At 39.7% G+C, this 27,379-nt stretch overlaps 1 protein-coding gene across 6 annotated transcripts in view; it reads right to left on the reverse strand.

The window, feature by feature from the left end:
* Positions 1 to 25,037, reverse strand: part of AKAP9 (A-kinase anchoring protein 9) — a 212,436-nt gene extending 187,399 nt beyond the window's left edge. For 3 of the 6 annotated variants that reach the window (XM_048838118.2, XM_048838116.2, XM_048838113.2), the window contains exon 1: positions 24,779 to 25,037. In XM_048838118.2, the coding sequence (XP_048694075.2) occupies positions 24,779 to 24,826 (48 nt within the window). In that variant the 5' untranslated portion in view covers positions 24,827 to 25,037. The remainder of the gene's footprint in view (positions 1 to 24,778) is intronic. The other 3 variants (XM_048838117.2, XM_048838115.2, XM_048838114.2) reach the window with 1 other exon arrangement.
* Positions 25,038 to 27,379: the final 2,342 nt, after the last annotated feature.

A 27,379-nucleotide genomic window follows, 5' to 3' on the forward strand; every position in this document is an offset into this window, starting at 1 on the left:
CAATTATTTATGTCAAGCCCAGTTTACAGCATTGACACTTTTTGTCAAGTTGTGAAGTAGGTAATTTAGTCTTAAAAATGCTTTTCCTTTGAGCTCTTGATGACTGTAACCTTGTAAACTGAATTATTGTGTTTAAGGGGAAAGACAGGTGTGGCCCCTTTTTGAAGAAGGCAACAGAAGGAGATAAATACAACATATTAATTACATTAGTAGCGCAAATAAATTCCCTACACAGTATAGAAGGAAAATTAGTCATCAAAATGAGAAAAATATATGTTGCTAGCCTTTATATTTATTACCCTCAGATTTCAGTAAATCCAGTGTAGTCAGTGTCGTTACACCAGAGAAAAATTTTGTCCAGTCTCATCTATAAAGCAACACATCTTGAGCTGATTATGATCAATAATTTCAAAATAGTCTATATAGATATGCCACACACTTTACTCTGGTAAAGTGGGAGAAAAAGTAAATCCAAAAGCATGGCCCATGTTAACTGTCATTTACATTTAATGAGCTATTGGGCCTCAAAGGAAAACCTGTTTATATTGCAGAGTGGCAACTCAGTATCGATTAAATATAAGCAACAGAGAAGAAAATGTGAGATTTTGGCAAGTAGCACATTCAACAAAGTGGCAGAATGTCAAAAAGTATGCCACCTCTTGTCACCCCAGAAATATTGCCAACAATCCTAGTACTGCTTGGGTATTTAATGCATTTCATTTCTGCCTTAAGGAACAGGTGCAAGACCAGTTGCTATAACTAGTGTATTATGCAGCTGCTAGAGATTTATTTAACCACTTTAGAGTCCTGGCATGGGTAGCATTTATCCTCCAAAAGCACTCCCAATGTAGTCCTAGGGTTAAATATGTTAATTCCTGCCACAAGAGAGACATGGCACTCCAGGGGTAAAGTAAAATGAGTGACAGCAACAGTAGAATGCAAAAAGACTCAAGACTATAGACAATGGTATCATTGAGCTTCATCTGTGCTCACAAAGAGAACTGTATATCTGTATTTTATTCAGGCACTATTTCATTCCCTGAAAATCAAGTGGAGATTGTTCTCAGAACACAAAGCAAAAAAAAGTTGAATCTATTTCTTTAAATCCACCTTGCTCTCATATGAAGATTGTATTTCAAAAATATAATGAAATCTAATAGTGGTTGGGTAAGGAGGGAAATAAAACTTCTTTGTTCAATGAGAAATTTTTCCATAGCTAATACTTAGCACTAATATTACACTTTATGTTTCTAAAGTTCTCTACAAACATTAATAATAGTAATTCACCCCCTCAAATCCCATGTGAGGTAGCGAAGGCTATCCTCATTTCACAAAGGACAGAAATATAATTACATTTGTTCCCTAATTTTTTTTGCATTGGGCAAGAGCAGAAAAAAAAATTAATTATCTGGATGCCCCAAAGAACGTAGTAAGCTCTTCATAGCCAACTCAGGGGAAAAGTAGTACTGTTTTTCCTCACACTATAATCACAGTACATTAGATAGTGTACTTATCTAGCTGAAAGTCTCTAAGGACTCAGTTTTATCTTCAGATATAGAGCAATATAAATCCATGTATCTTGAAAAAAAACAAACTGCTACTCTTCTAGCACTTGTCTTTAGCAGATTGCTCAAGATATGTGGAGTCACATAGTGGAAAACAGAACTGAGCTAACTCTTGCTAGGAACATTGAAAACATTTTCAACTAAATTATTTTACTCTGAATTTCCTGGATTTAAGCCATGCTCTTGAATCTTCAAACAAGAGCTAGTAGGCCTTCTTTAAAGAGGTTCTAAAGTTGGGTCAGAGGAGTCCCACATAGCCAAAGAGGCCACTTTGTGATCACCAGTAACCAATCATGGAGGACAAATAGGGCAGTAGATTTGACAGAACAAACACCTACCAAAGCAGAACCGGACAACCTGCATGGAGAAAGATGAACATGCAGCGGAGAGAACGCACAAATGAGCACAAGATACTTCAAAACAGTTAATGTTTGTGTTCATTAAAATTAAACCTGTCCACACAACATTTTCAGCCTTTAGCTAGTACGGTAACAAGGCACATTTTGTCCATTTTGCTTTATATGCAAACATTTCCCCACAATTCTAATTATTTATTCAGGAAACTTATCTGTACCACACTTAAAAACAAATAGAGAAGAATTTAACTGCATGTTCCCCAGTGGTCTCGCCATAGTTAGCTGCTGATTCACCAGTTCCCAGCTTCTTTTTCTACTTAACAATTTAAGAGCATCTTTCATACAAAATGTTACATGTAAATCAGCCTACAAATTTATTAATTTTTACACATCTAAACAAAAACTCTGTCATACACTATGTACTTGAAAAACCTATAATACAGTATTTTAATTTGCATTAACACTTAAAGACTACACAATTGACTACTGTATTTTACTGAAAGCATTTCTCAGACAGAAAGCGGTGTTAATATAGGCACCGAAGTCACTGCTTATTTTCTTTTGTAACAGGCCAGTTCAGTTGCTAATTAGACTCTAAGGCCAGCAGCATAGGCAGGCACCCATCCTCTTATTTATCTGCAAATACCATGCACACACAAATTCACACAACACTGTATATACAACAATAGAACACATAAGGAGAGGATTCATGTTGAAACCAGTGTTTACAAAAGCTATTTAAAGAAACACCACAACGGTTATCAGCAAATTAAAGGCCTCAATCTGTTCCAGTCTGATTAATTTTAGTGAAAGTAAATCAGGCTCTGTTTAAAAGGTTACAAATCCAGAAGGTGACACTAAACTGATGGTAATAAAAATCACAAATTAACCCATGCACAGATTTTTTAAAATGATCTAAAAATAAGTGCACAGTGACGTACTTGAAGGCTTTTGCTTAAACATGTATACTCCCACAAATATTATTTTGAAATATAATAGTCATGAAACCTTCGGATTAACGCTAGTGCCAATCTCTTTATTTCTATTTTGCAAAAAAAATATATCAGACTACAGACCCAGCAGCTATAACTGAAAACCTTTCAGAATAGTTAACATTTGATGTTTAGATAAAGAAGTTTAAATGACTGTGTAAACATGTTTTAGTTTATTCAGAAACATACAAAAGCCACAGTCTGCACCCATCTGTGTTTGCCTCTTAGGAGCCAATTATAAAAATGTGAACGTATGCAAGTGCAGCAACAATTGCAAGGATCTTCCCAGAGTGCTTGTCACTCAAATTATTGGTAACAAAGCACAAATGCTGAGACCCATTTCTTGTACACAGTCTTTTTTCTGCTTGTAAATTGTCTGGACTCTGGAATGTTTAAAAATTAATTAGTGTCTGAGAGTTGACAGTTTTATAAGATTGTTTTTCTAAATCTAATCTTAAAACATCAACTACAGAAAATTTAAAGCTGTAATAAAGAAAATGGCATGCTTCTCATATTACCTCAATCTATACAAACATTTCCAACAATAAATAATCTGCATATAGAGACTAAAAGAAATGGGAGTTTGATTTGGGTATTACCATTAAGCAAAATGTCTACAGGAAAGTTTGGTTTAATATACAAAACGACTGTGCCTAAACACCATTTTCATTTTTTCTGCTGTGAAGCTGGCCAAAATAGGTTTAACCTCCTCATTTTATAGGTCCTATCCTGGAGATGCACAGCACCAGCAAATCTCATTGGCATCACTGGGAAAGGAGGATGTTCACTGCATCTCTGGAATAGGTACTTAGGCTTTGATTCACAAGGTACTTAAGCACACACCTAAAAATGTGAGTAGTCCCATTGATTTCAATAACACTACTCCAGTCTTTAAAGTTAGGCACGTGTTTATGTACCTTCTTGAGTCAGGAAGGTTTAGGATCTGATCTAGAGTCTGTCCATGACATCAGTGGGCTCTAGAACAAGTGCTTAATGCATAATTTCTCCACTGTCTGTAAGGACACACTGGTCTCAGTTCATTATCATAAAAAGCCAAATCAAGACATTACCACAGCTTCCACATCATCATTCTTCTTTCTTTGGTGCTATCCAAAGTTACAGACCTGTATTGAGGTGTGTAGAGCCTGGGGCACCATCTGAACTAATCCTTGATCACTGTCTCTTTCAGTATTACATACAAAATACAATTTATATAACTTTCTGTTTTCTAAGAATACAATTGTAAAGTCCCTTTAATGTAAGGAATTGCCCTTTTCTAGTTTACTTTCACACTAGGCCTCCCAAGTGTACAGTCATTTTCCATACACGTGCCATATATCAGCACAGTACTGACTTTCCACATCGTAACCAGGATACGCACTGGCATATTATTCTTATTTTAATCTGACTTTACTTTGTGTATTATTTTGTTTCTGTGGAAAAAAAATATATTGGGAAATAACTTTCCTTAACCCATTAAGAAATTTTATTTCATCTGCTTTCTAAAACAGTATCCAACTATTTTTACTCAGTTGAAGTAAAATTTCTATGATCTGTTGGAAATCTGTAAATTCCTTCATATTCAGTGAAGAAAAACAAACTGGAGGCTGTTTATTAATTTAAAGAACACAAAACGTTAAAAGATAGATATCAAATTTCCACATAAAATCATTTATCCAAATTGTAAAGGGATCTGGTAGGTAGTTGCCGAGCACTTTCCAGGAGAAAAGATTATCTCAGTCTCTATTGAGACATTCTAATACCTCCACTGTTTAAAGCAGACACTTGAAATTGGACAAGGAGAAAACTTTGGGGTTAGAGAAGCGTCTTTGCTTTATCCCATGAAATTCCACATAGGTTTGGTTGAGATATAAACATTTTGAAAATCACCCTGTCCATTCTATTCCTTGGGTTTTCAGCAAAATATTGGCAGCTTGCCAAAATAAACACTGAACATGACTACTTTAATGTAAAGCTGGGCCCACACCACCATCAATGCAACAGCACACACTGCACTGAGACGACAGACATGGAGGGAGAAGAGATAGAGGAAGAGACAGCCAGACTGAGCTCCCCACGAAAAACCCTCTCCATGGACCCAGCACATGACCTGGTGATATATGCCCCCCAGTCCTAGAGAAGGAGGGGAGAGAGATAGGCAGGCTGGGATCCCCTCAACCACCCTGAGAGCCAGCACATGGCCCCAACAGCCCATTTTCCCCACAGGATTATAGTCCTTCCTGTTGGCACCTAATGTCCTGTAGTTCAATTTACACATAAAATAATTTGTTTTATGTTTTCCTTTAAAAAAGCCCTGCAATATTATATTGCAAAACCCCTGTATGCTAAAAGAGCATGATCTTAGATGTAAAGTCAAACACTCAAAATTAACATATCAGAATAAAGGTTGCCTGTGGAAATTTAATTCTGCCCCATGTGTATATGCATTATGAAACATTCTTTAGTTGTATAACCCCAGAGCATTTTTTAGAACAAGACCTTTGCCTCATTATGTGCACTCGGGGTACAGTACCCAAGGAATGAAGTAGAGCTGAGTAGTGAGTGAAGCTGTTCGTAGGATCCTTGCCTCACATGCTCTAAAAGTTGGAAGGTGTGTAGAGAACGAGGCAGGGAGCTGCAAGAAAATAAATGATAGTCTCCTGCTTAAGACAGGTGAATACCACAAAGGAGAACTCAGTTCTATCCCTATCTCTGTCATAGTTGTCCTATGTGATACTGATCAAGCCACTAAAAACCACAGTTTTGGCAGGTATTCCCTTACAGTGTTCTCCTCATTTTCTAGGAGATACCTGGAGCCCTGATGTGCAAAAGTACTGAGCACTCACAACAGCAAAAGACATCAGCGGGAGCTGTGAATGCTCAGTACCCCTGGAGGAATGAACCCAGAGTTGAATCTCAAGATATCCTGAGTTCTAATCATCACTCTGCCTGTGGTTTCAGACAAGATTCTTCATCCTTTTTCCCGCATCTGCATAATGGGGGTAATACTCTTATTTCAATGTGTACATAAATTGATTAATGTTTGTGAGGCACTTACATTTTATGTTGATGAGTGCCCTGGAAAAGACTCTGAGGAAATGAATAATTCTGTATTAATTGGAGGATCTGGACAATGTGTACAATAAATAAGGCAGGGAACTAATTGAATAATGAAGATAAAAATAATGAACAGCTGTCTCATGTCCTGAGCACCATCTATTCTGTGCAATGAATATTATTAAATCATGTAATTAAATACGTATCATAATGCATATACACAAAATTGGCAGAATTACAGTTGCAAGGACATTATTTTGGCATTTCCTAACTTTCATGTGCTTGACTTTGGAACCTGTTATTTTTTTAAAAGTAGAGTTTTTTAGACTGTCATGGGGTGGTACCCTGCGAGTCTCACACTCACTACAGGCCACCTTCACCACCACTGTGCTTTATTATACAGTTCTAGCAAGCCATTGCCTGCAGTACTAGTTACATATTTAAAGGTCCCAGTCAGCTCCCCATCCTACTTCTGAGGGAGAAAGAAGCAGTACCAAAAGCAGCGACCAGATCTGCCTTCCTTCAGACTCTTTCCCACCACACACATTTATCTACTACTAGCCTCTGGGGTTGCTTCTTTCTCTAATTAGTCCTTCAGTTATTGCCCCACTTGTTAACTGATCCTCTATTTAGGTCCCATTTAACCTATATTGGTTGGGATTTGAGTGACAGGGTACTGAGTCTACTCCTGACTCAGAACCCCTGTCACATAGATTAAATAGTTTTTAAAGGACTGTGTTTTAGAATGGCAATATAAAGTAATGGCTGAGGATATTACTCTCACTCTAAATGCTATTATTTAGAATATGTTATTCCAGCAGGAGTAATTATAGCCAATTGGCTTAATTTCATAGGATATCAGTAAAAATATGCATCTCCGAGGTTTAACAATCTGAAGCATGTCACATATTTCCATTTCGCTTTATTAGAACATTCTAAATCAGGGGTGGGCAAACTTTTTGGCCCGAGAGCCACATCTGGATGGGGAAATTGCTTGCAGGGCTGGGGCGGGGGTGCGGGGGCCGAGTGCGGTGTGTGGGAGGGGGCTCAGGGCAAGGAGTTGGGGCAGAGGTGGTGTGCGGGGTGTATGAGGGGGCTCACGGAAGGGAGTTAGGGTGCAGAAGGGGGCTCAGGCAGGGGGTTGGGGTGCAGGAGGGGGCTCAGGGCAGGGAGTTGGGGGCCAGGAGGGGTTCAGGCTCCAGCCCGGTGCCGCTTACCTAGAGCGGCTCTGGGGTGGCAGCAGCACGCACTGGGGCCAGGCCAGGCTTCCTGCCTGTGCGCCCTGGCTCCATGCCGCACTGCTCCGGGAAGCAGCCGGAACCACGTCCCTGCGCGGCCCCTGGGGGAGGGGGGGGCACAGGGCTCCGCGTGTTTCCCTCGCCTGTGAGTACCTCCCCCGAAGCTCCCACCGGCCGTGGTAACCTGTTCCTGGCCAATGGGAGCTTTGGGGGAGGTACCCAAAGGCAAGAGCAGCATGTGGAGCTCTCTGCCGCTCGCCCGCCCCGGGGCTGCAGGGACGTGGTGTGGCCGCACCGCGGGGGTGGCAATCCCACAGGCTGGATCCAAAGCCCCGAGGGGCCGGATCCAGCCCACGGGCTGTAGTTTGCCCACTCCTGTTCTAAATTCAGAATATAGCAAAACTGCACAAAAATGACCACCACTAATTTCCTATTTGCAGTTTTAAAAACAATAATGATGTTACAACAAACCTAAGATTCAGTGCATGTGAAAAAATTGTTATGTAATTAGCAGTGTGTTCTGAGTGACCAAGAAAAAACTCAACACCAAGCTTAATAAGAGCTATGTATTACCTTCCAAAATGACCACACACAGTATTTACCTAAAATTAGAATAGGATTAGACCAGGAACCTTAGAAAAGCAATGTTGATGAAAATCAGTAGTTGCTGCTAAGAAGACACTGCAAAATACTTATTTCACCCTCTACTGAAAATATATATTCTATCATTTTTCTCGTCTTTACTTGGGTCCATATGCAAAGTGAACTAAATACATTTAATCTCTCATGTGCCAACCTCTTCTCAATACATTTATGTACCAATGCATTAACCTGCAATGGTATATATGGCAAGCCTTCATAAAGCATACCATGTTGGTCCTGATCCTGCAAAAAGTTATGCACGACTAATTTAACTTCAGTGGATCTACTTACATGAATCAGATTACTCACTAGCATCACTGTTTGCAGGACTGAGCCCACAGACTCTAAAGAGTTTAAACAGAGTCTGTCTGTATAATGTTGAGGCTGATGATAAAGTGATGAAATATTATATGATGGTAGTTTGAATGGCCTATTATTACTTTACAATTTACCATTTGTGGCCTGTTTGACAAGGGAGGCCATCTGCCTTAGAATCATTAGTGTGCAAGACCATCTTTATGGAACTAGTGTCTCATTGGAGTACAAAGGAGTTATTTATCTAAGTAATGACAATTTTTAATAGAACTATGTGTATAAATACCCTCTATCAATGGGGAATAGATCCCTTTCTCTAAAACTAAATAAAGGGATACTCCCAACTTGAAAAAAAATAATCAAATTTCTATATAAATATTTTGTACCCACCTGTGTTACAAGTAACCCCTAAGATTACTGTAACAAAGAGATTATTTACCATCTAATTATTTTCCTTACATCTTTGTTTACACTGTACATTTGGTAGCACTTTATGTACAATTAATTTCACTGTTTTGTTGACGATGCAAAGAATGTGTTTAACAGTAACAGTAGCAGCAGAACTTTGAATCTGAAGAGGCAGCAAGTAACACGCAGTTGTGTGAACAGAGAAAAGAGAAAGCAGGAGAACAGAGGGACTTGGGCATGTTTGACCATTATGGTCTCAGAGCTAAGCAAATACATCCTCATTAACAGGGGAGCAAAACCCCTCTCCCTCCCGTTTTGTTTTTTTAAGAAACCTCTTTTAAAAAAAATCAGGACGTGTTTTTCAAAGGGTACATAAATTGACTAATTTTAAGTAACTCAATTACTTATCTGAAAAAAGTCATCTTGACAGTGTCCCTTTAAACTCAAGCAAATAAAGATAATATGGAGAGAGGAAGAAAAACAACAATTTATAATGATCAGGGTGATGGCCAGCATAATGAGTGACAGTGAAAAACATAAGAAAACACTAAACATGAGCGCACGCGCACACACACATCCCCCCCATTTTCTTGATAATTTGTAATATAGACTGCCCTGCTTTAGTCTGACAGCACTTTTTAAGTTTAGCAAAAAGTTAGAAATAGCATTTCTCCACTGAGCCTATCTTACATTCCTTATTTAGACAAAATTCCAACTAAAGCCATTAAAATCAACAGGAGTTTTGTCTAAGTTGGGAGTGCTCAATAAGGCTCTGTCACTGTCCATGCACTGAAGTCTATGGAGTTCTATGTGGGGACAAGGGTTAATCTGCCTGTGCAGGATCAGGGCCTAGGTAGAAAAAAGGATCCTGTATAGCTGGTTACACGCAAGCCTGAAAGAGTTGACTATTAATTGCTCACTCTGAATGACATTTTAAGTGATTATTTAAAAAAAACGTTTGGCTCACAATGTGAAAGAACAAATTGTTCTCTTCGTTTATAAAAAAACAGAATTTAGATAGTATTCAAAAGAGGCTATAAAAAAGAATGGTTACTTTATAGTAAGTTTTGTGTGTTTTTTTTAAAAAGATATTTTGTCTGTATGGATCCCACACACAAATAGAATCTTTTCACTAGTAGCGTACTCCCACTAAACGGCAAATAGGACAGAGCAGCTCCAACCACTTCTCAGTTCCCTCACTAATCCAGAATTTCAGCAGCGACTGGTTCCAAAGGAATGGGTTCCACAAGATCAAAACTATAAAAACTGAAAGGTAACCGTTCTTTCTTCTTCAAGTCTTTATCTGGGTGAATCCATTTATGGTGACTAGCTAGTAGTTCCCAGATTAATAGGAAGGTCTGAGAAGTTCAGCTAGCTAAATAAGAAATACTCTCCCAAATTTGGCATCTGATCTAGCTGCAAAGTCCAGGATGCAATGTTTGGTAAAGGTATAGGCTGAGCTCTAAATGTCTGCCCTGTAGATCTCTGATACAGGAACATTTTTAGGCATGTTGAAGAGATTGCCTGGCCTCTAGTTGAATGGGCCCTGCTACACAGGGAAGGGGTGCACCTGCTAGTTGGTAACATTTTGTAATGCAGTTGGATAATCTCTGGGAAGAGATGGCCTGACCCGTCAGTTTTCCTTAATGCCACACATAAACATGGTGATTTTCTGAATGGCTTTGCCCTCTCTAAATAATAAAGAAGGGCTCAGGAGACAAAGTATGGAGCTTAGTTTCCACTGGATCTAAGTGGGGTTTGTGGAAGAAAACAGGGAAGTTGATAGTTTGGTTTAAATGAAAATTGGACACCGGTATGAAACTGAGGTTGGGGTCTCAGCACCACCGCATCCCCATGGAAGACTATCGTAAGGAGATGTGGTATTAGTGCTTGAATTTCAGTAACTCTCTTGGCTAAGATAAAAGCCACAGGAAGGCAGCCCTGAGAGTCAGACAGTGAAGAGGACATTTGGATAAAAGAGTTCAAAGGGAGGGCCATAAGAACGGCATTGAAGTCCAAGGAAGGAGGAAGTTCATGAACCAGGGAACAGGTGTGGTCCAGTCCTTTTAGAAATTTTGAAACAGGGATGCAACACTATATAAGCTTGTACTGGAGGGTGACACGTGGATCCTGATAGAACTAATGGTGAGGCCGAGAACTTGAGTTGGGATTCCACTTTGATTTGTGATCCGATTTTGTAGAGGGCTTCCTGCTCTGTATAAAGATTTCTCAAACCTCCGTAGCGCAATCCCTGTCTGTAGAGCTTAGCCAGTCAACTTCCAGGACATCAGATGTAAAGATAGTGGGTTTGAATGAAGAATTTGTCCCCGGTTCTGAGAAAGCTTGTCTGTCAGATTACAGAGAGAAATCAGCAGTAGCATGGACAGATGTAGAAAGTCTGTAAACCAATACCGTGAACCAATTCTATGGAATAGGAGTAAAAGATGATTAGTAATTTACCCTCAGTCCTAAGGGATGGAATTAGGTGAGGACTGGCGATATTGCGCTGGACAGTTCCTAACAGGATTTCCAAGTGCAGGTGTACAGGTATTCCTTCCCAACTCAGAAGGGCTGCCACTACTGTCTAACATTTTATGAAGACTCTCCAGGCTATGGATAGGCCAAATGATAGTATTACCCAGTATTGATAATGGATATATTGGATACAATGGGGTAGCTGGCAAACATGACCAAGATGTGTCTCACTGTTATAGGGGGTTATAGAGGGAACTGAGAGGCAGTCAGGGCTGCTCTGCCCTATCAAGCCCTCAGTGGGGGACCATCATGAGAACATGCAAGGTGCAGGCATAGCCCCAACAGACACTGCTGTTCAAAAGATTCCAATTTCAGGTGCATGAGATGTATATGCACCCTAAATTGGACCAATGTGGACAAAGATGTGAAGAACCTATGTTGAAAAATTGTGTGAAACTGAAAAACTAGAAATTATGACAACCATGATTTCATAATACAGCAACACTACATTATTTGCTAACTTTACGCATTTCTTAAAGGATGCGGTTCTACTTTGAGTAAATGATACATCTACTTAGTCCTTTTTAGAGTAAGTTTAATTGCTAAAACTAAACAAATGCCATTCATTAGACTATTCTGAGAAAGGGATCACATACAGCCAAAAGTTCATACATACATAAGAAAACATTTGCGTCCAGTAGGTTAGACTGCTTTAATTACTGTAGTAAATAACTTCCAATGTCATAATCTTTGCACACAGACTGAATGACACTCCCAAGAATGGTAGGCCTGAACTGGAACTACAACTTTGATCTTCGTTTATTGATATACAAGTCCTGGCAACCCCTTAAGTGGGCAAGTTTATAAGGGAAATTTACAAGGATCCTGCTACTAAATATTTTCAAGGACAAATTTTCAATATCTGGCTGTTACTTAAATTAAAAATAAAATGTTTTATTAGGTTAGCTAAACTATTTATTTATCTACCACCTACTTATAGTGACTTGATTCTGATGTATTTACTTATCTTGTACATTTGATACATTTTTATTTTTATTTCTAATGTAAGAAAATAGATTGTACTAGAAAAATATTTTTAATGGCAAATTAGCAATTAAAACAATGTACAGTAGAATATATTCTGCTCTTTTCAGCCTGCACAATGTCCTTTTAAGAAAGCTTACTTCATAGACATTTACTAGAGCAAAAGTTGGGCAGACTAAAAATATGTTGAGCGCCACAGAAAATACTGTAACTTGAAAATTAAATGGCAGACATACAAATAAGTCCTGGATAACTGTTCATTTTTGACATTTGCAAATGAACTGAGAAATCTGCAATAGAAAGTCATCCATCACAGAACCAACAAACTAGAGAAGAGTTATACACAGTATATCTAAACATGGACATTGCTAATAACCAATACAGGATTGCCAGTCTCCCCAACTCAACGAGTGACATAAAATTTAAAACACATTACTAAAGATCTAGATATTTTAAGTGATTGACAACTGGATATAGAGCTTTTCAGCTCTAAGTCACTAGCTGACTCCAGTCCAGGTAAGCAGTGAAAGAGTCGTTACCACATAATCAGTCTGTGATAGTCAGTAAAAGTGATTTGTTAATTTCTGCCCAGACAATCCTTTCACAAAGACTATGGCTGAGATAGTCAAACAGATGGAGGGATTTAGACACACATCTTTCATAAAGTTACTGAATAGCCTCAGTTTGTCAGTGTCTAACTTAGATCTAGAGCTGGTTGAAACTCAGAATTCTCACTTTGGAACAAATATTGACATTTACTTTTGTTTCAAATTGGAATAAAACACATCGTGAGATTTCCTATGAAATGGAAAGTCTGAAAAACAAATCAGAAAATTTCAAAGAACTTTGATATTTTAAAATTTATTTTATGCTTTTTTATTTTTTAGATTTCATGACATCAGTAGTAGTAATGATGTGTCATTGTCATATAATGAAATGTGCAAGAATTTGGGGAATTTGTCTATAATTTACAAATTCTGTGGGAGATTATGAACTCTCTGTATCTGCAAACTGCAAAAGTGCAACTCTGTGGTCCAAGTGCCTCCATTGAAATTTCAGACTGAAATTTCAAGGCATAGAGATGCTGAGTTGACAAATGAGGGTTGTTAACTCGGGATAGTCTTCTAGGCAATAGCCTAGGAAAACCGATTTATCAAGATGGGTTGCCTGCTAAGGAAATCATCAGGCAGGGGTCTGTAATCATCTGTTGAGGCTGATCCAGAAGTCACCCAACAGGACTGGACAGTTATAAAAAGGGCAGAACCTGATCTATTTGGTGTCTTCAGTCATTTTTACTAGCTCAAGCTAAAGGAAGCTGCCACAACCGCATAATGGTTCCCTCTGTCTACCTGAACACAGATGGTCCCTAAGGACCTCCAAGGGAAGGGTGAGCTAGAGTGAGGAGCATTGTGTCCAGGATGTTTATGATGTCATCTGCACTATCTGTGTATATCTTATGTGATTATGTAAACAGCGATGACATATTTGAATCCTTCACAATCTGTGTGTGTCAGTTAAGTATTTATACCCACTACATGGCTTCTGAGGGAGTTAAACTGTTACTCAGAAGGCTCATGCCATTAGTGGTATTCTGCAGAAAGGTATGTTTAAGCTACAGAGGGTCAGAGGAGTCAGCACTGCTGCAAGAGTGTGGGCAGGTGACAAATGACATGGTCTAAACTCTCAGGATAGGATCTAGACAGAGTGTCTATGGGGGAGTGGGTGCATAGGGACCCCATGATCAGGACCGTGAATTGACTTTGTTCATACGCAGAGGTTTAAAAACACATGCAAATTAGTGGCTAGATTTTCTCACAGCAAGCTAGTGAGTAACCACAAGGAGGCACTTGGCCTGAGCTGCGACAGCATCTGAATCTGACCTAGAACAGAATATTTCAAAACAGTCTGGTCCATTATTTTATATTGTAAAGAGACATGAAGGGCAGCACAATGTAGCAACTCTCCTTAGTGGTTTTTTTAAAGAAGTAAAAGAAAAGTATTTTGACTATTACAAAGTCAAGTTGGATCAAGTCATATCTTTACTTGGACCAACTGCGATTGGTGAAAAAGGGATGCTTTTGAGTTACACAGAGCTCTTCTTCAGGTCTGCTAAAGATTTCTGTCGTTTGACAAAAAGAAAAGGAGTACTTGTGGCACCTTAGAGACTAACCAATTTATTTGAGCATGAGCTTTCGTGAGCTACAGCTCACTTCATCAGATGTTCTCTTCCACCAAATGCAGCTGGCCCAATAAAAGATTATTTCAGCCCCCTGGTCTCTCTAATACCCTGCGACCAACACAGCTACAAACAATAGGCTATATGTCATAACTGAAATAACATTGTGCATGAATAGTACTCACGTATCATGAAAGGTAAAAAAAAATTTAAAATCTTTCCAAAAGGAAAAGTTCTGCATGTGGGAAAACTGATATATGGCATAGCTCTTGTCTGTAGGTTTAAGCCCTAGATAAGATAAGATATTCCATATTTTTGTTTTGGACATGGAAATAAATCAAAATGAATTTGAGAATAATGTGAAAAATGTTTAGCACAAATTCAATATGAATGAGACAGGATTTATCTTACACCAATATCACCCATATCTCTTTGCTGATGTGTGATGACCAATACCTTTTATGGGTAAAATGTTAAAATTATAACTGAAGTTCCAAGGAGATGATGTATCAGGGCTTGAAGTACTAAATTTAGCAGTCAAAAGGGATACTTTATTAAGTGCAGGAGTCAGATGAGTTCAGCTGTCCTGGTGAATCTCTGACTTAGAGTGGGTTGATGGAAGTTGCTGAGGAAATTCCAGTGTAGTAGGTCTTTCTTCCCCCAATTTAGGAAATCTAGATCCTGGAATATATTGCAGTTGTTGAAGAAAATCAAGAAAAAAATAGTTTCTCACACAGTCTTAGTACATAAGTACATGTACAATACATCCTACTAAAGCTGACCTCAGAAAGAATCTTTTGAAATCTGTTATCTAAGCAGTACATCTCTTCCAGAGAAATTCCACATAATCTAAAAGACTATGTCTATCTTCACTTGAGAGAGTAACAAACAAATTGTCTTCGGAGAATGATCATGTGTTTTTCCTTTGTTGCTATATAGTCAGACTCAGAAGGCACCATTAGGGAGGAACACACGATGCAGGATAATCAGCTCATGGAAAAACTAAACCAGGGCTGAGGGAAGAGCTTGTGTCTTTCTTGCTAGTTTCTAACCTAGCAAAAGAAATTAAAAACAAAATACTAGTTTGGTTTAATGAGTAGCAGGGTCTTCTGTAATTCTCAGTCTGATCATTTCCCTCATAATCCAAACTAGATCTGAAAATATTTTAAAATCTCAAACATGCTCAGTATTGCCAATGCCAAGCATTCAAAAATCATGAGGCAGAAACTGCAAAATCATGAGATTTTTAAAAACAAAATATCTTTGGGGAATGTTTTGGCTCTGGTTTCTGAGCCTTTAGGGAAGTTGCTTCATGTTTTCAAGATTTTCTTTGCAACCATGAAGACTAGAAATGTACTCTTTCTTAAAAATGAAAGCTGAGATTCTCATATAATTGACTCTAGCAGTTGGGGCTTTAAGGAAAACACCAAATATCACATGAGTCATGATAAAATCATGAGCTAGCAATACTGTAAATGATGCATTTTGAAGTGCTGTATGCACAAAACTGCAGATTAGTGAAATTATGTTGAGTATTAACCCTGCTCCCTTCAAAAGATCAAATCACCATGACTCATTACTCTGTTATTTACAGAAGTTTTATTCATATAATTTGCTACTTGTGACATCACTCCTTGCTCTCAGTTTATTCTCTCCTTACATCTATTCTGTTCTTACTTCTTATGCACCTGTCCCTTCCCCTCTGTCCCTCCACATGCTTCCCTGATGGCAGGTCCTCCCCTTTCCCAGTAGGCAGATAGTCTGGTTCATCTCGTTCCATGCTCCCTATTCAAATGACAACTTCAGTCCGCTGGCAGCTCCAGTCTTGCTGTTGGCTGTAGTCGTTGAGGATACCCTCTTATTTTCTTTCTCCCTTGCTTGTATCAGTAGTTCCTAATGGAGGCAATCAGTCTTGGTTTCTACATACTTCTACACATGGCCAACATCTTTACAGTGTACACATTACCAACCTCTTCGAGAGGCTAGAAATCCACACCATGAGACAGGGCAGTTCTCTGAAAAACCACTAGCAAATACCCCAAAGACAACAGTTAAGCGCTGATGCTCTTTTATGCGCTTTGGCTTTGTATGTTGTAAACAATAAAATGTGGTCAAATGATAGTGTTTATTTTAAAGTTGTTCCTTTCTCAGCATCTCTCTGCAATAACAAAAGTGACGCATTCGCCAATCCCAGTTATGAGAATTCCTTGATGAATATTAAGATGGATCAGTGAAAGTACACTGTGACCTCTGGATGTCCATTAAGGATCAGACTATAGAAGATGATCAAGCAGTAAAGGGAGATGGGAAAGGAATTTAGGATAGAAGCCTTCAACTAATGAAGTGAGCAACTAATAATTATATATTAGTAACACAATTTGGAGTTGAAAGGATACTGATAACCAGGGGTGAAAGTAAGTTAGAGGATTTACCGGTACACCAAAGTCCTGAGCAGGGGGCGTGGCCTCAACTGGAAGAGGCATGGCCTCAAATCCCCAGGCCCTTTAAATCACCGCCGAGCTACCAGCTGCAGAGGCAGCTGGGAACCCCGGGGCTCAGGGGCAATTTAAAGGGCCCTTTAAAGCCCCGGGCCCTTTAAATTACTGAGGAGCCCTGGGGGCTCCCGGCTACCATCGCTCCCTGGGGCTCTGGCAGAGCTTTAAAAGGGCCTGAGGCTCCGCTGTGGTAGCAGCTGCCGGAGTTCCGAGCCCTTTAAATCCCCTCCGGAGCCCCGCCAACGCTACCCTAGGGCTTCGGCAGCAGGGCTCAGGTGGCGATTTAAAGGGCCCCAGCGGGGATTTAAAAGGCCCGGGGGGGTAGCGGCAGCTGGAGCTCCGTGGCCCTTTAAATCCCCGCCGCTGCTACCCCAGGGCTTTAAATTGCCCTCTGAGAAAGCCAGTCCCAGTACAGCGCACCAGCTCTTACCGGTACGCTGTACCAGGGCGTACCTCTGCTGATAACTAATGTGGGAACCACTTCAACAGCCTTTTTCTGATTTCCTCTTTTCCACTGTCTTCTTATTTTTCTTACAAGTTTATATTATTTCTCTAATTCCAAATTTCTCCAAATATTGATTACTATATCATCTCAGGTACCATTCTGCAGAAATAGATCTCTGTATAGGTATTAGAGTAAATTTTTGACAGACAATGTTGCATACAAAATAGGTTTTTTACATTTCTCATGTGACCTATCCTCAAACTGTCAAAGGTCAAGCACTACTTTCCCTAAAGTACTCGATGTATTTTATTGAAAACACTGTACAATTCTTCCTTTATTAAAGGAGACTTTTTGTATAGAATTTATTCACACTAATTTGAAAGTTCAAAATATTTCTACCTGTACAAGTATGTGACAGAATATAAAAATATCTGCCATGGAAATCTATGCTACCTTAAATATAGATGTCGCTACAGTCCCTCTCTGATGGAGCAGGGAAAGGAAACAATTCCGCACCACAAGAAAAGGGAGCCCAGGAGCCACCTGGAGTTTGAAAAGAAAGAAAGCAGGAACCAGTCTCTTCAAGAGGTTTCAGAGTAACAGCTGTGTTAGTCTGTATTCGCAAAAAGAAAAGGAGTATTTGTGGCACCTTAGAGATTAACCAATTTATTTGAGCATGAGCTTTCGTGAGCTAATGCTCAAATAAATTGGTTAGTCTCTAAGGTGCCACAAGTACTCCTTTTCTTTTTTCTCTTCAAGAGAACTGTCTCCAGCCCCATTCTCTTCCTCCACAGCTTCCCCTCTGGGCCCCAGACACCTAATCTACTGAGCAGTTTGCTTTTCTCAGTCCTGTTGAACCTATGCTCATCCACTCCTTTCTCCACCTTACTCAAGTGCATTATCAGGAGTCTCCCCTCCAGTTTCCCCACACACCCCTCCACCCATGCCAGATATAGCAGTAACCCACAGTAAACTTCTCACTCTAGCTAGGAGGGCCTGAGCACCTCCTTATCTCCGCGCCTTTTTTTTAAAAAAAAGCATGAAGTGTGAGAGCAGTAACATAATGCTTACCACAAGCAATGCCTTTTGTTACATAAAATCTCTTGTGTTAAAAAAATGACTCAAGATGCACACTGGCAAAAAAAAGTTTGTATAATTCTGCTTCGTAAACGTTTTTGTTCAAGTTACTGAAAGCAGTTGGAAACAAAATGAGCAATCTGCACCTGAAAGCAAAACAAGACATGTAAGTAAGGTCAGCTTTTAAATGACACACAAAATTTAGTTTTAAAAAAGAGAGAGAGGATGCAACTCACCACATCCTTAATAAATTGCAAGAAGTTTCAGCAGTTATCCTAAAGAGAAAACAATATTTAAAAGCACTGTTCATTATCTAAGAAAGTTTACCTTTAAACAATCTATTTCAAACTAAATTCTTTGTTATATTTAAACACTGACCTGGTGAACTGTGGAATGAAATCCTTTCATGCTTCTGTCAAGTCAATGATTTTTTTTTTTTTAAACAGGAAACTGGAACAACCTGTAACTTCATTCTAAGACGACAATTTCTCAACACAAGAAGATCAGATGACAGAAGTAAAATTTATCTTGTGTATCAGTAATTCGTAGGGAAAACAACTACATAGTCTCAGGCTACCAGGCAACATCAGTGTATTTGTCTGGATACATTCCACCTTCATGCTCAGCCACTAGAAATAGGCACAAACAAATACTCACAAACCAAACTGTTGAAGATATTTTCTGAAGGTATCATCAGATAGACCTATAGACTACTTAGCCATTTTAAGTAGCATTAGCTCTCCAAAACAATGGACCTAACATTGTAACCTTTGCCATTACATGTGTTCTGATTATTACCGAGTATAAATCAAAGACATGCAAGTTCCTTGTTCTGTGTTTAAACATGTACTAAATAAGCGAAACAGCTTCTTTCCACAATACCTTCAGGTGGTTTAGGGAGTATCTCTCCATGGACAACATGCTTTTAAGCAAGGGACCAAGTACGCACTGTGAACATACAGAAGACAATGACAATTGTCTTCAATTGTCATTGAAGACAATGACAACATACAACCATGACAATGAATAATGCTAGAGGGCATTCTTCATATAAAAAGAAGATATAGACAGTACCTAAAAGCCCTGAGAATCCAGAATTAACAATGCCAAAGCTGGAATAAAGATTTTCTAAGCAAAATTCAGTATTAATATGATTTAACAAGCTAGACAGCATGCCACCACTGCCCTTCATCCCGCCTCCTGAATATAACAGAAGACAAGAGCATGATCAAGAAGCACACTGGGAGGTAGTTTATGTTCAAAGTTTCATTCATGCAAGATAAACAGTTTTACAAAACTTTGTACTGACAGAAGTATCTGTGAAACTTTATACATTTTTCAATTAAAGTTGTGGTATCTTTAGAGCATTTAAACAGTTTCATTCACCTACAATGGTAAAGGCTGATGAGCAAATATATAGCAGGAAGGTTGCTATAGAATTACATTCACTTTGCACTCTTCAGGTCTGAAGAGAGCCATAAGTAGCAAGAAAAGCAACTAAAAATCCTCTTACACACACCTCAGCTCTTTATTTACATTTTTGTAAATAGATAACAGCGTGTAAAATTCAGAGGTGATGTTTTAAAGGGTGTAAGATACCAAGTCTTTAAGTAAACACTTACAGGAGGACTACTGTTTTAGCTTTCATCCAGAGAGGACTAGAAGAAGGTATAAGTTATACTAATCCCTCCTGGAGTGAAGTCAAGGAGAGGACAGATCTAAATAATAGTCACAGAAGAGAACCCAGGGGAACTCCACAAGAAAAAAAAAAAAAAAAAAAGCACAGTCCATCCCACATCAGAAGGGGGCTGCTGAGCTTCCCTTTCCATCTGTCTTTGGTTCCCTCTTCAATCATTACCACCCTCATGTTCCATGTTCTTACCCCTACAGGTAGAAAGATAATTCCATTGAGAAGTTTCCTGACATTGTAAACCACCAGTTCAGATGTTGAGTGATTGCAAAGATTACATTTCTTTGAAAAATATTCGGGGTTGTTGATTTTTTTAAATAATTGCACTGGAATTTTCCTATCAGAAATAAAATTAGTGTTACTCTGACAATAATATTAAAGTCTTGATGATTATGAATTCACACCATAAAAGGGTGAATTTATTTTGAATTAGATGTTAAAAACTACACAAAAGGCACCCATCCAAAACTCTGGATGCCCTTGACATGTATTTTAAAACAAAACCCTGGAGAGTTGCAACTAAAACTGTCTGAAACACTTCTCCCAACCCAGTTAATTACTAGCACCCCATCACCTTGATGGAAAGGATTGGAAACAACTCAGAGTAGTGGCAAGGACTAACAGACATCTAGCTAAATAGATGATATTGTGTGATCACTCTGGATCAAGACAAATAAGTGGAATCTTTGGGGCATGCGGATAAAAAATAAAGGGGTGGGGAGAGGAAGGGAGTGTATGAGAGCAGCTGGCTAAATATGCGGCTGCTTTAGAGCTGGCCAAAGATAGAACCTGGAGAGGGAACCCTGGAGCAGAATCTCATCTAGAGCTGGGGAAAGAGCACATCTGAAAAAGGGAGAACTCAGAGAGACAGCAGGCACAGGCTGCCACTGAGAAGTAAATATTGTAACTGGCAGACGTGGCACAGGGGAAAGAGCAGTTTGTCCTGTGATCTGGGCCAGATGCGAAAGTGCAGAGAATATGATTGAAGAACCACCTAGAGATGCCAGAAGGCCTTGTAGTCTGTTGCCTAGAGAAGCAGAAGCTACAGCTCGCAAATTCAGCAAGGAGGCAACATGAGAGGCTTCTCTAATGCAAACACTAGAATGGAGGTTCTTAAACGGGGTGCACCCTCCAGAGGGGTGCAGAATGTATTCTAGGGGTGTAAGAAGCCTTAAGGGGGGTGGGGGTTACACCATGCACATTCAGAGCTGGGTGCCTGGCCAGCGGCTGCTGCTCTCCAGCCACCAAGCTCTGAAGGCAGTACTGCCACCAGCAGCAGCAGAGAAATAAGGGTGGCAATACTGTACCATGCCACCCGTACTTCTGTGCTCCTGCCAGCAGTGTTGCTGCCTTTAGAGCTTGGCACCCAGCCAGCAGCCTCTGCTCTGCCTTCAGAAATGGGTGACAGGAGAGCGTCAGCTGCTGGCTGGGAAGCTGGGAGCATAAACTACGATAGACATAAAGAAGGGGATGTGATCAAATGATTTTGAGAACCACTGCACTAGGAGATGCCACAGGCATCAATGTTAGAGCCAACAGCAGCCTATGCAACCGAAGGCCAAGAAGCTCTCCCTCCCAAAGAAGGCACCTTTGAAGAATCTTTGGAACTAAACATAAGGACTCAGATACTAACCTTGTAACTTCCTATATGATTGCCCCTTAGGGGAATAGCCTGGAAATTTTCTATACCTTTCTTCTGCAGATAAATCACTTTGGTTTTAGTGGAGTCTTTGTACCCCTTCTTCTCTGCCAGCCCTAATAAAGGTATAGGAATCTGCCTTTATTTACTAGAATAATAGTAAATAAATCTGCCTTTATTAATAAAGAATCTGCCTTTATTTACTAGATGTGTGCAAGTGTCTAAGGGGAACCAACCAAGAACAGGAGCCTGTTCTTTGAAGTGCATTTGAAGTGCATAACATGCTTGCTTCTAAGTTCATGGTATATACCAGGCTACGTATCAGAACTCCTGGTGAGTCTTCTGAGGAGAAAAGGGAGGGGAGGGGGAAGCTTGTCAGATACAGCAGATTGTCTGCTGGTTGATGGCACTTTTAAAAGAATTATATAAATAGGTACAGTGGCTTTACTTAAAAGTTTCTACTGATTCATAATTTAACTGATTCTACCACTAGTCTCCCAAAAATGTATTAGAAATCTTTCAAACCAGCAGAAACATTTCAATTGCAATTGTTATATATAAACACAAGTATGAACATGGTAAAAAAAAAAAAGACTTGTATTGATTTTAAATGTTTAGATATTGCCATAAGTGTATATGGCACTTTTTAGAGGGAATAAGATAAAGACTATTTAAAGAGTGAAGTGGTTAAAGTGGAAAGGTATTTTGACACCTCTGAAAACATTTTAAAAAGTGTTCAGCATCAATAATATAGAATAAATGTTCACTGAATTATTACAAGAGCAAGTTCTTTTCTATTGTGTGCACAGCATCAATTTTTAAATAAAAAAATTGAAGATACAAAAAGGTACACATTTGACAGTGTCCTTAGTTGTTCCCCGCCCCTAATATACTTCATGTTTAGCAGTTATTAGTACAACTTACCAGTGCTTGTTCTTTGCTCACTGTTGTTCAAAATGACTACTTGAGAAGTAGAATTACTAATTTTATTCATTTTTAAATTGAGAAAAATTTCCCCATGTTTCAAAAAGAGCAGTTTAATACATCAATTTATAGTGTACAATGCCATGCCATACCAAAACATCTCCGTTTGTTTATCAAGTAATGCTGGCGTACAGTACCCACTGCAAAAACTAGCACAAAGCCATAGAACTGTTTTGATACCTTCTCAGCAATGGAAAGGTGGCTATAACATTTACACGCACTCTGTATTGGGGAGCATTTATTCCAAGATACGGCATTTTCTGATAGTTTAGTACTACTCACTGTTACTTTTCCAGTTACACGTTTAGGTTAACCATTTTCACAATGTTAAGATTTGGCAAAATATGCTATTACATTGCTAAGATAGCATATACCAAGGAAACCTATGGGAAATACCTAGTTGTACAGGATTTCTCCTACTTGATAAAGATCTTCAGGATTAAAACTGGATAGAATCCTAATGGACTTGGAGACCTAAGGGGCTTCAGAGCCTCCTGACAATATCATCCATTCAATTTCTTTTTTTTCCTCCTAGGTGTATCGCAATTGGGTGAAGATCCCCAGAATCTCACCATTTCTTACCTCTTCAATTTCTCAGCTGCCCAGCCTCTCTCCTGCCCATTATGCTTCTCACTCTCATCTACCCATTCTACCCCCCCCCCAACACACACACAGTTACTTGTCCCTTCACTCAAACCCAACTCTTGCTTCAAAAATCCCTTCCTCTCCCCAACCTCAAGTGGCCTTCTCTGCCAACCGGCCACAAAACTGGATTATATGAAATATATATAAAAACCACACTCAACTTGTCACCATCCTGACCTCTTGCCCTATCCCTTCATTAATTTGTTTTTAGATTGTAAATTCTTCAGAGCAGTACCTTGCATAATAGAGCACGGTTCCTGCTTGGGGCTTTTGGTTGCTACTCCAATAGAAACAACAAATACAAGTCACAACAACCAAACAGAGACACTGAACACTTTTCTGGATAACGTATCTTAGCCTATTCAACTTTAGCCTATTCAACTTTGCACAATTGAACTTCCAATCCCAATTTCAGTGAAGAGACTCTGCAAGCAAGACAGAGATGGACATCATGTAGTTACAGATTTACTTTGTTCTCCAACTGCATACACAATGCGATTTTGCTAAATTATCTTTTCCAATGTGAACTGACAATTTATGTTCTATGAACTCTAGTATTTGGTGGTAAACTGCCCAATTAGATGGACAAATTGAGACCAATTGCCTTGGTTTGCTAAACCTAAATTTTGCTTTACCCTGTGCTGTTATAATGGTTGGGTAACCCTTGAGTCTTCTTTCACTGATCATTTGTGAGTTTCCCTTACTCTAGAAATAAGGTCATTATAGTTGAGCCAATGTGCTATTTTACAGATATATTCTGAAGGTGATTTGTTTAAATACATTTAAGTTATCAATAAACAGCTGATTATGGGAATAGTTTGGGAAATAAAGGCATCAAACACATTGTACTGTAAGATTACTTTATAGTATTAGCTCACTGAAGACAAAATGTCCTTCAAAACGAAAATCAGTTATCTCCATAAATTTTTACATTGCTTTTTAAAAATGCAAAACAGCAACTTGTGCATCAGGTTAACAGTATGTTGCAAACTGCATTTTCCTCACCCCCCAATCTCCTTTTGCTAAAGTGAAGTAACTTTAAAGTATTGTACCCAGACCATTAAAAGCTATACACATTCACAAAAAGACACCAGCACATAAAGCGTTTCACTCACAGAAATACCACTAACTTTCAATGGGTAACTACTGGCACCTGTGGCGCTTGAAAGTCATGGCCGTCCACCAACAGCTGTCACAAGCCAATCATACAGAGACAGACAGAGAAAACCTGCTCTGGAGCCCGCTGCTATAAAGGAGGCTCTCCTAGCTCCTACAGAGCCCCCCACGCTGCCTGCACGCTCCATTACCCAGGACACCACACACTGGACACCGGTGAGAAGCAGAGTTATTCCCACACCTTGGGGTGGGCTCGTCCCAGGCTACTCAACAGAGGATTTATATCATTTCGTTCCCCCCCCCCCCCCAGCTTCTTCCCCCGTCCCCGCCTCGGCCTCCCGCACAGCGTCCCCCACCCCATTCCGCTCGGCTCGGCTCTCCCGCCGCGCTCCCCCCGCCGCCACAGCCTCGCCGCCTACCTTGGCTTTCCCGGCCTCCAGTTTCTTCTGCCTCTCCTCGTCCTCCATGGCCCCTGCGCGCAGAGAGCAGAGCGTGAGCGTTACCGTTACCGCCGCCGGCCCCGCTACAGCGACAGGAGCTTCCGTGGCGGATCCACCGGCGCCGCCATCTTCAGCTCCACGTAAACACCCGCGGCCGGGAAAAGTGACGTCCGCGCCGCCGCCGCCGCCGCAGCCTCGCCGAGCCCCGAGGCTCCGCACCTGGCCGAGAGCCCCGCCCACCCCCAGGCAACGGGAGCCACCACAGGGGGGAACGGAGAGGATGTGACGACCCTGCTCCCCTCCCCCCGGCACTCACCGGAGGCATCCGCCTACCCCCTTTGAGCTCCCTGCCCCTCCCCCCCATCTGCGGGGGGATCCACCCACCCGACACATCTACCCCCCCCAATCTGCAGGGAGATCCACCCCCCCGAGACATCTACTCCCCCCCCAATCTGCAGGGAGATCCACCCCCCCCGAGGTACCTGCCCCTCTCCCCCCAATCTGTGGGGGGAATCCACCCACTTCCTCCGAGATCCTTGCCCCCTCCCCAGTCACAGACTGGCCTTATTGGAAATCCCCCCCAGGCCCAAGATCCCTGCTCCCTCCCCTCACATTCAACAGGGGCGATCCGCCCCCACTCCCCTAACAGACACCTAGCCCTCCCCAGTCACTCACCCTATGACACACTGTCCTTCCCCCAATAGGATGACACTGGATTGTGTCTATAAATTGTAATTTTAAAAATTTGAAGTAATAAGTAATATTTTTATTAAGACTAACACTTGCAAAGTGAATGCTGCTACAATATCCATGTATGCAACATTGTTTTTCTAAATGTTTACTTTAAAAAGAGGAATGTTTCCTTGCCTTATTACCTATTCCTGAAGTTGATCCAATGATCAGAGCACATTACATTGCAAACTGTGTGAATGTCCTATGCATTTTTGTCCTGGAAATCATAAAAATCAAGTCTGTGAGGTCTTTGTGCATTATGTACCCTGGGAGGGTAATGCCCAGTATTTTGTAAGATTAGGCCCCATGTCTGTATTTCATAACGTGTATATTTCATGCAGCAGAAGTTTTAATAGCTTTTGTTTGGTTAAGGATCATTATGTTTATTTGACATGTATTAGTGAAACGTTTGGGGCACATCAGTACCTGATAATTCAAGATTAAGCAGTATGCTGTGATAGCTAATAATACATTTGTATTACACTAGAGCTCTGAATATGCACATGGCATGCTCTTCCTTTTTGTTGTTAGATATTTATTAACACGAACATTTCTTACAAAACGTATGCATTTGTGGGTCTTAAAATATACATTTTCTTAAACATAATGCAAGCCTGGTCAGATTAACATGCACACTGTTCTATATGAACACAAATATATTCCCTATCAGTTTGTATTCGTACACGTTTTCATTAAAGCTTATTTACATTTTTGAATTTGAAATAAAAGATATCATTTTAAAAGAATGTTCAGTTCCCAAATTTGGCAGTAGGATAAATGGTTTATCAACAAACAGGATGTTTAAAAATATTTTAATGTGAAAATTGCTGATATTTTACTTCATAAAGGAAGAACACTATTTTCTATATTTTAATTAAATTTTTTATCAAACATCTGAAGAATCATATTTCAGTGTTGTAAGGAATAATTTTGAGGGAGAAACCATTCTGTAATTTATTTTAGAATTGAAAATCACATGTACCAAATAAATTTTATTCCTAAAATATACATATTTTTCTGTGGAAAAAAAAAAACATGGGCAAAATCTCTCTCTCATAGACATACACACTTGGCAAACTATTTCCATAGACAATGTCTTACAGAAAGGATTTTTAATTTAATCATTTTCCCAGACTGTCTGATTTCTATATTCCTTAAAAGAATGTTCTTAGCTTCAACAGATCGCTAATAACATCCAATAACATCAAATAATGCAACTGATTTGCACAACTATATCTTCTAAAGAAACAGCTGTATATTGTCTCTGCCTCTTTGACTATCAATTACCACTTCAGAAAATTTATCATTGTATGCAGTAGCATCTGATGAGATTCTATTGCTTAAGAGTACAAAGAGAGGATGCAGAGTGCACTGATGTGAATATCAATGAAATAGTTTGTACTGACTACTAAGGGAACCATTTAAATAATACAGCATACATGAAACTCACATTGATTAAAAGGTAATATCTAAAACCTCTGTCAAGGCATTCCATTTTCAATTCTCCTGATCCCTTTTGAATAAGATTCATCTGCCAATAAATGTTTGTTTTTTAAATGTTATATTTAAGTCTGCATGTTTTAACTAAGCTGTAAACAGTCACTCCAAATACCTGTGCAATAATCATAGAATATCAGGGTTGGAAGGGACCTCAGGAGGTCATCTAGTCCAATCCCCTGCTCAATTCAGGACCAATCCTCAACTAAATCATTCCAGCCAGGGCTTTGTCAAGCCTGGCCTTAAAAACCTCTAAGGAAGAAGATTCCACCACCTCCCTAGGTAACCCATTCCAGTGCTTCACCACTCTCCTAGTGAAAAAGTTTTTCCTAATATCCAACCTAAACCTCC

The sequence above is a fragment of the Caretta caretta genome, chromosome 2 (genome assembly GCF_965140235.1).
Source record: "Caretta caretta isolate rCarCar2 chromosome 2, rCarCar1.hap1, whole genome shotgun sequence".
Taxonomy (NCBI): domain Eukaryota; kingdom Metazoa; phylum Chordata; order Testudines; family Cheloniidae; genus Caretta; species Caretta caretta.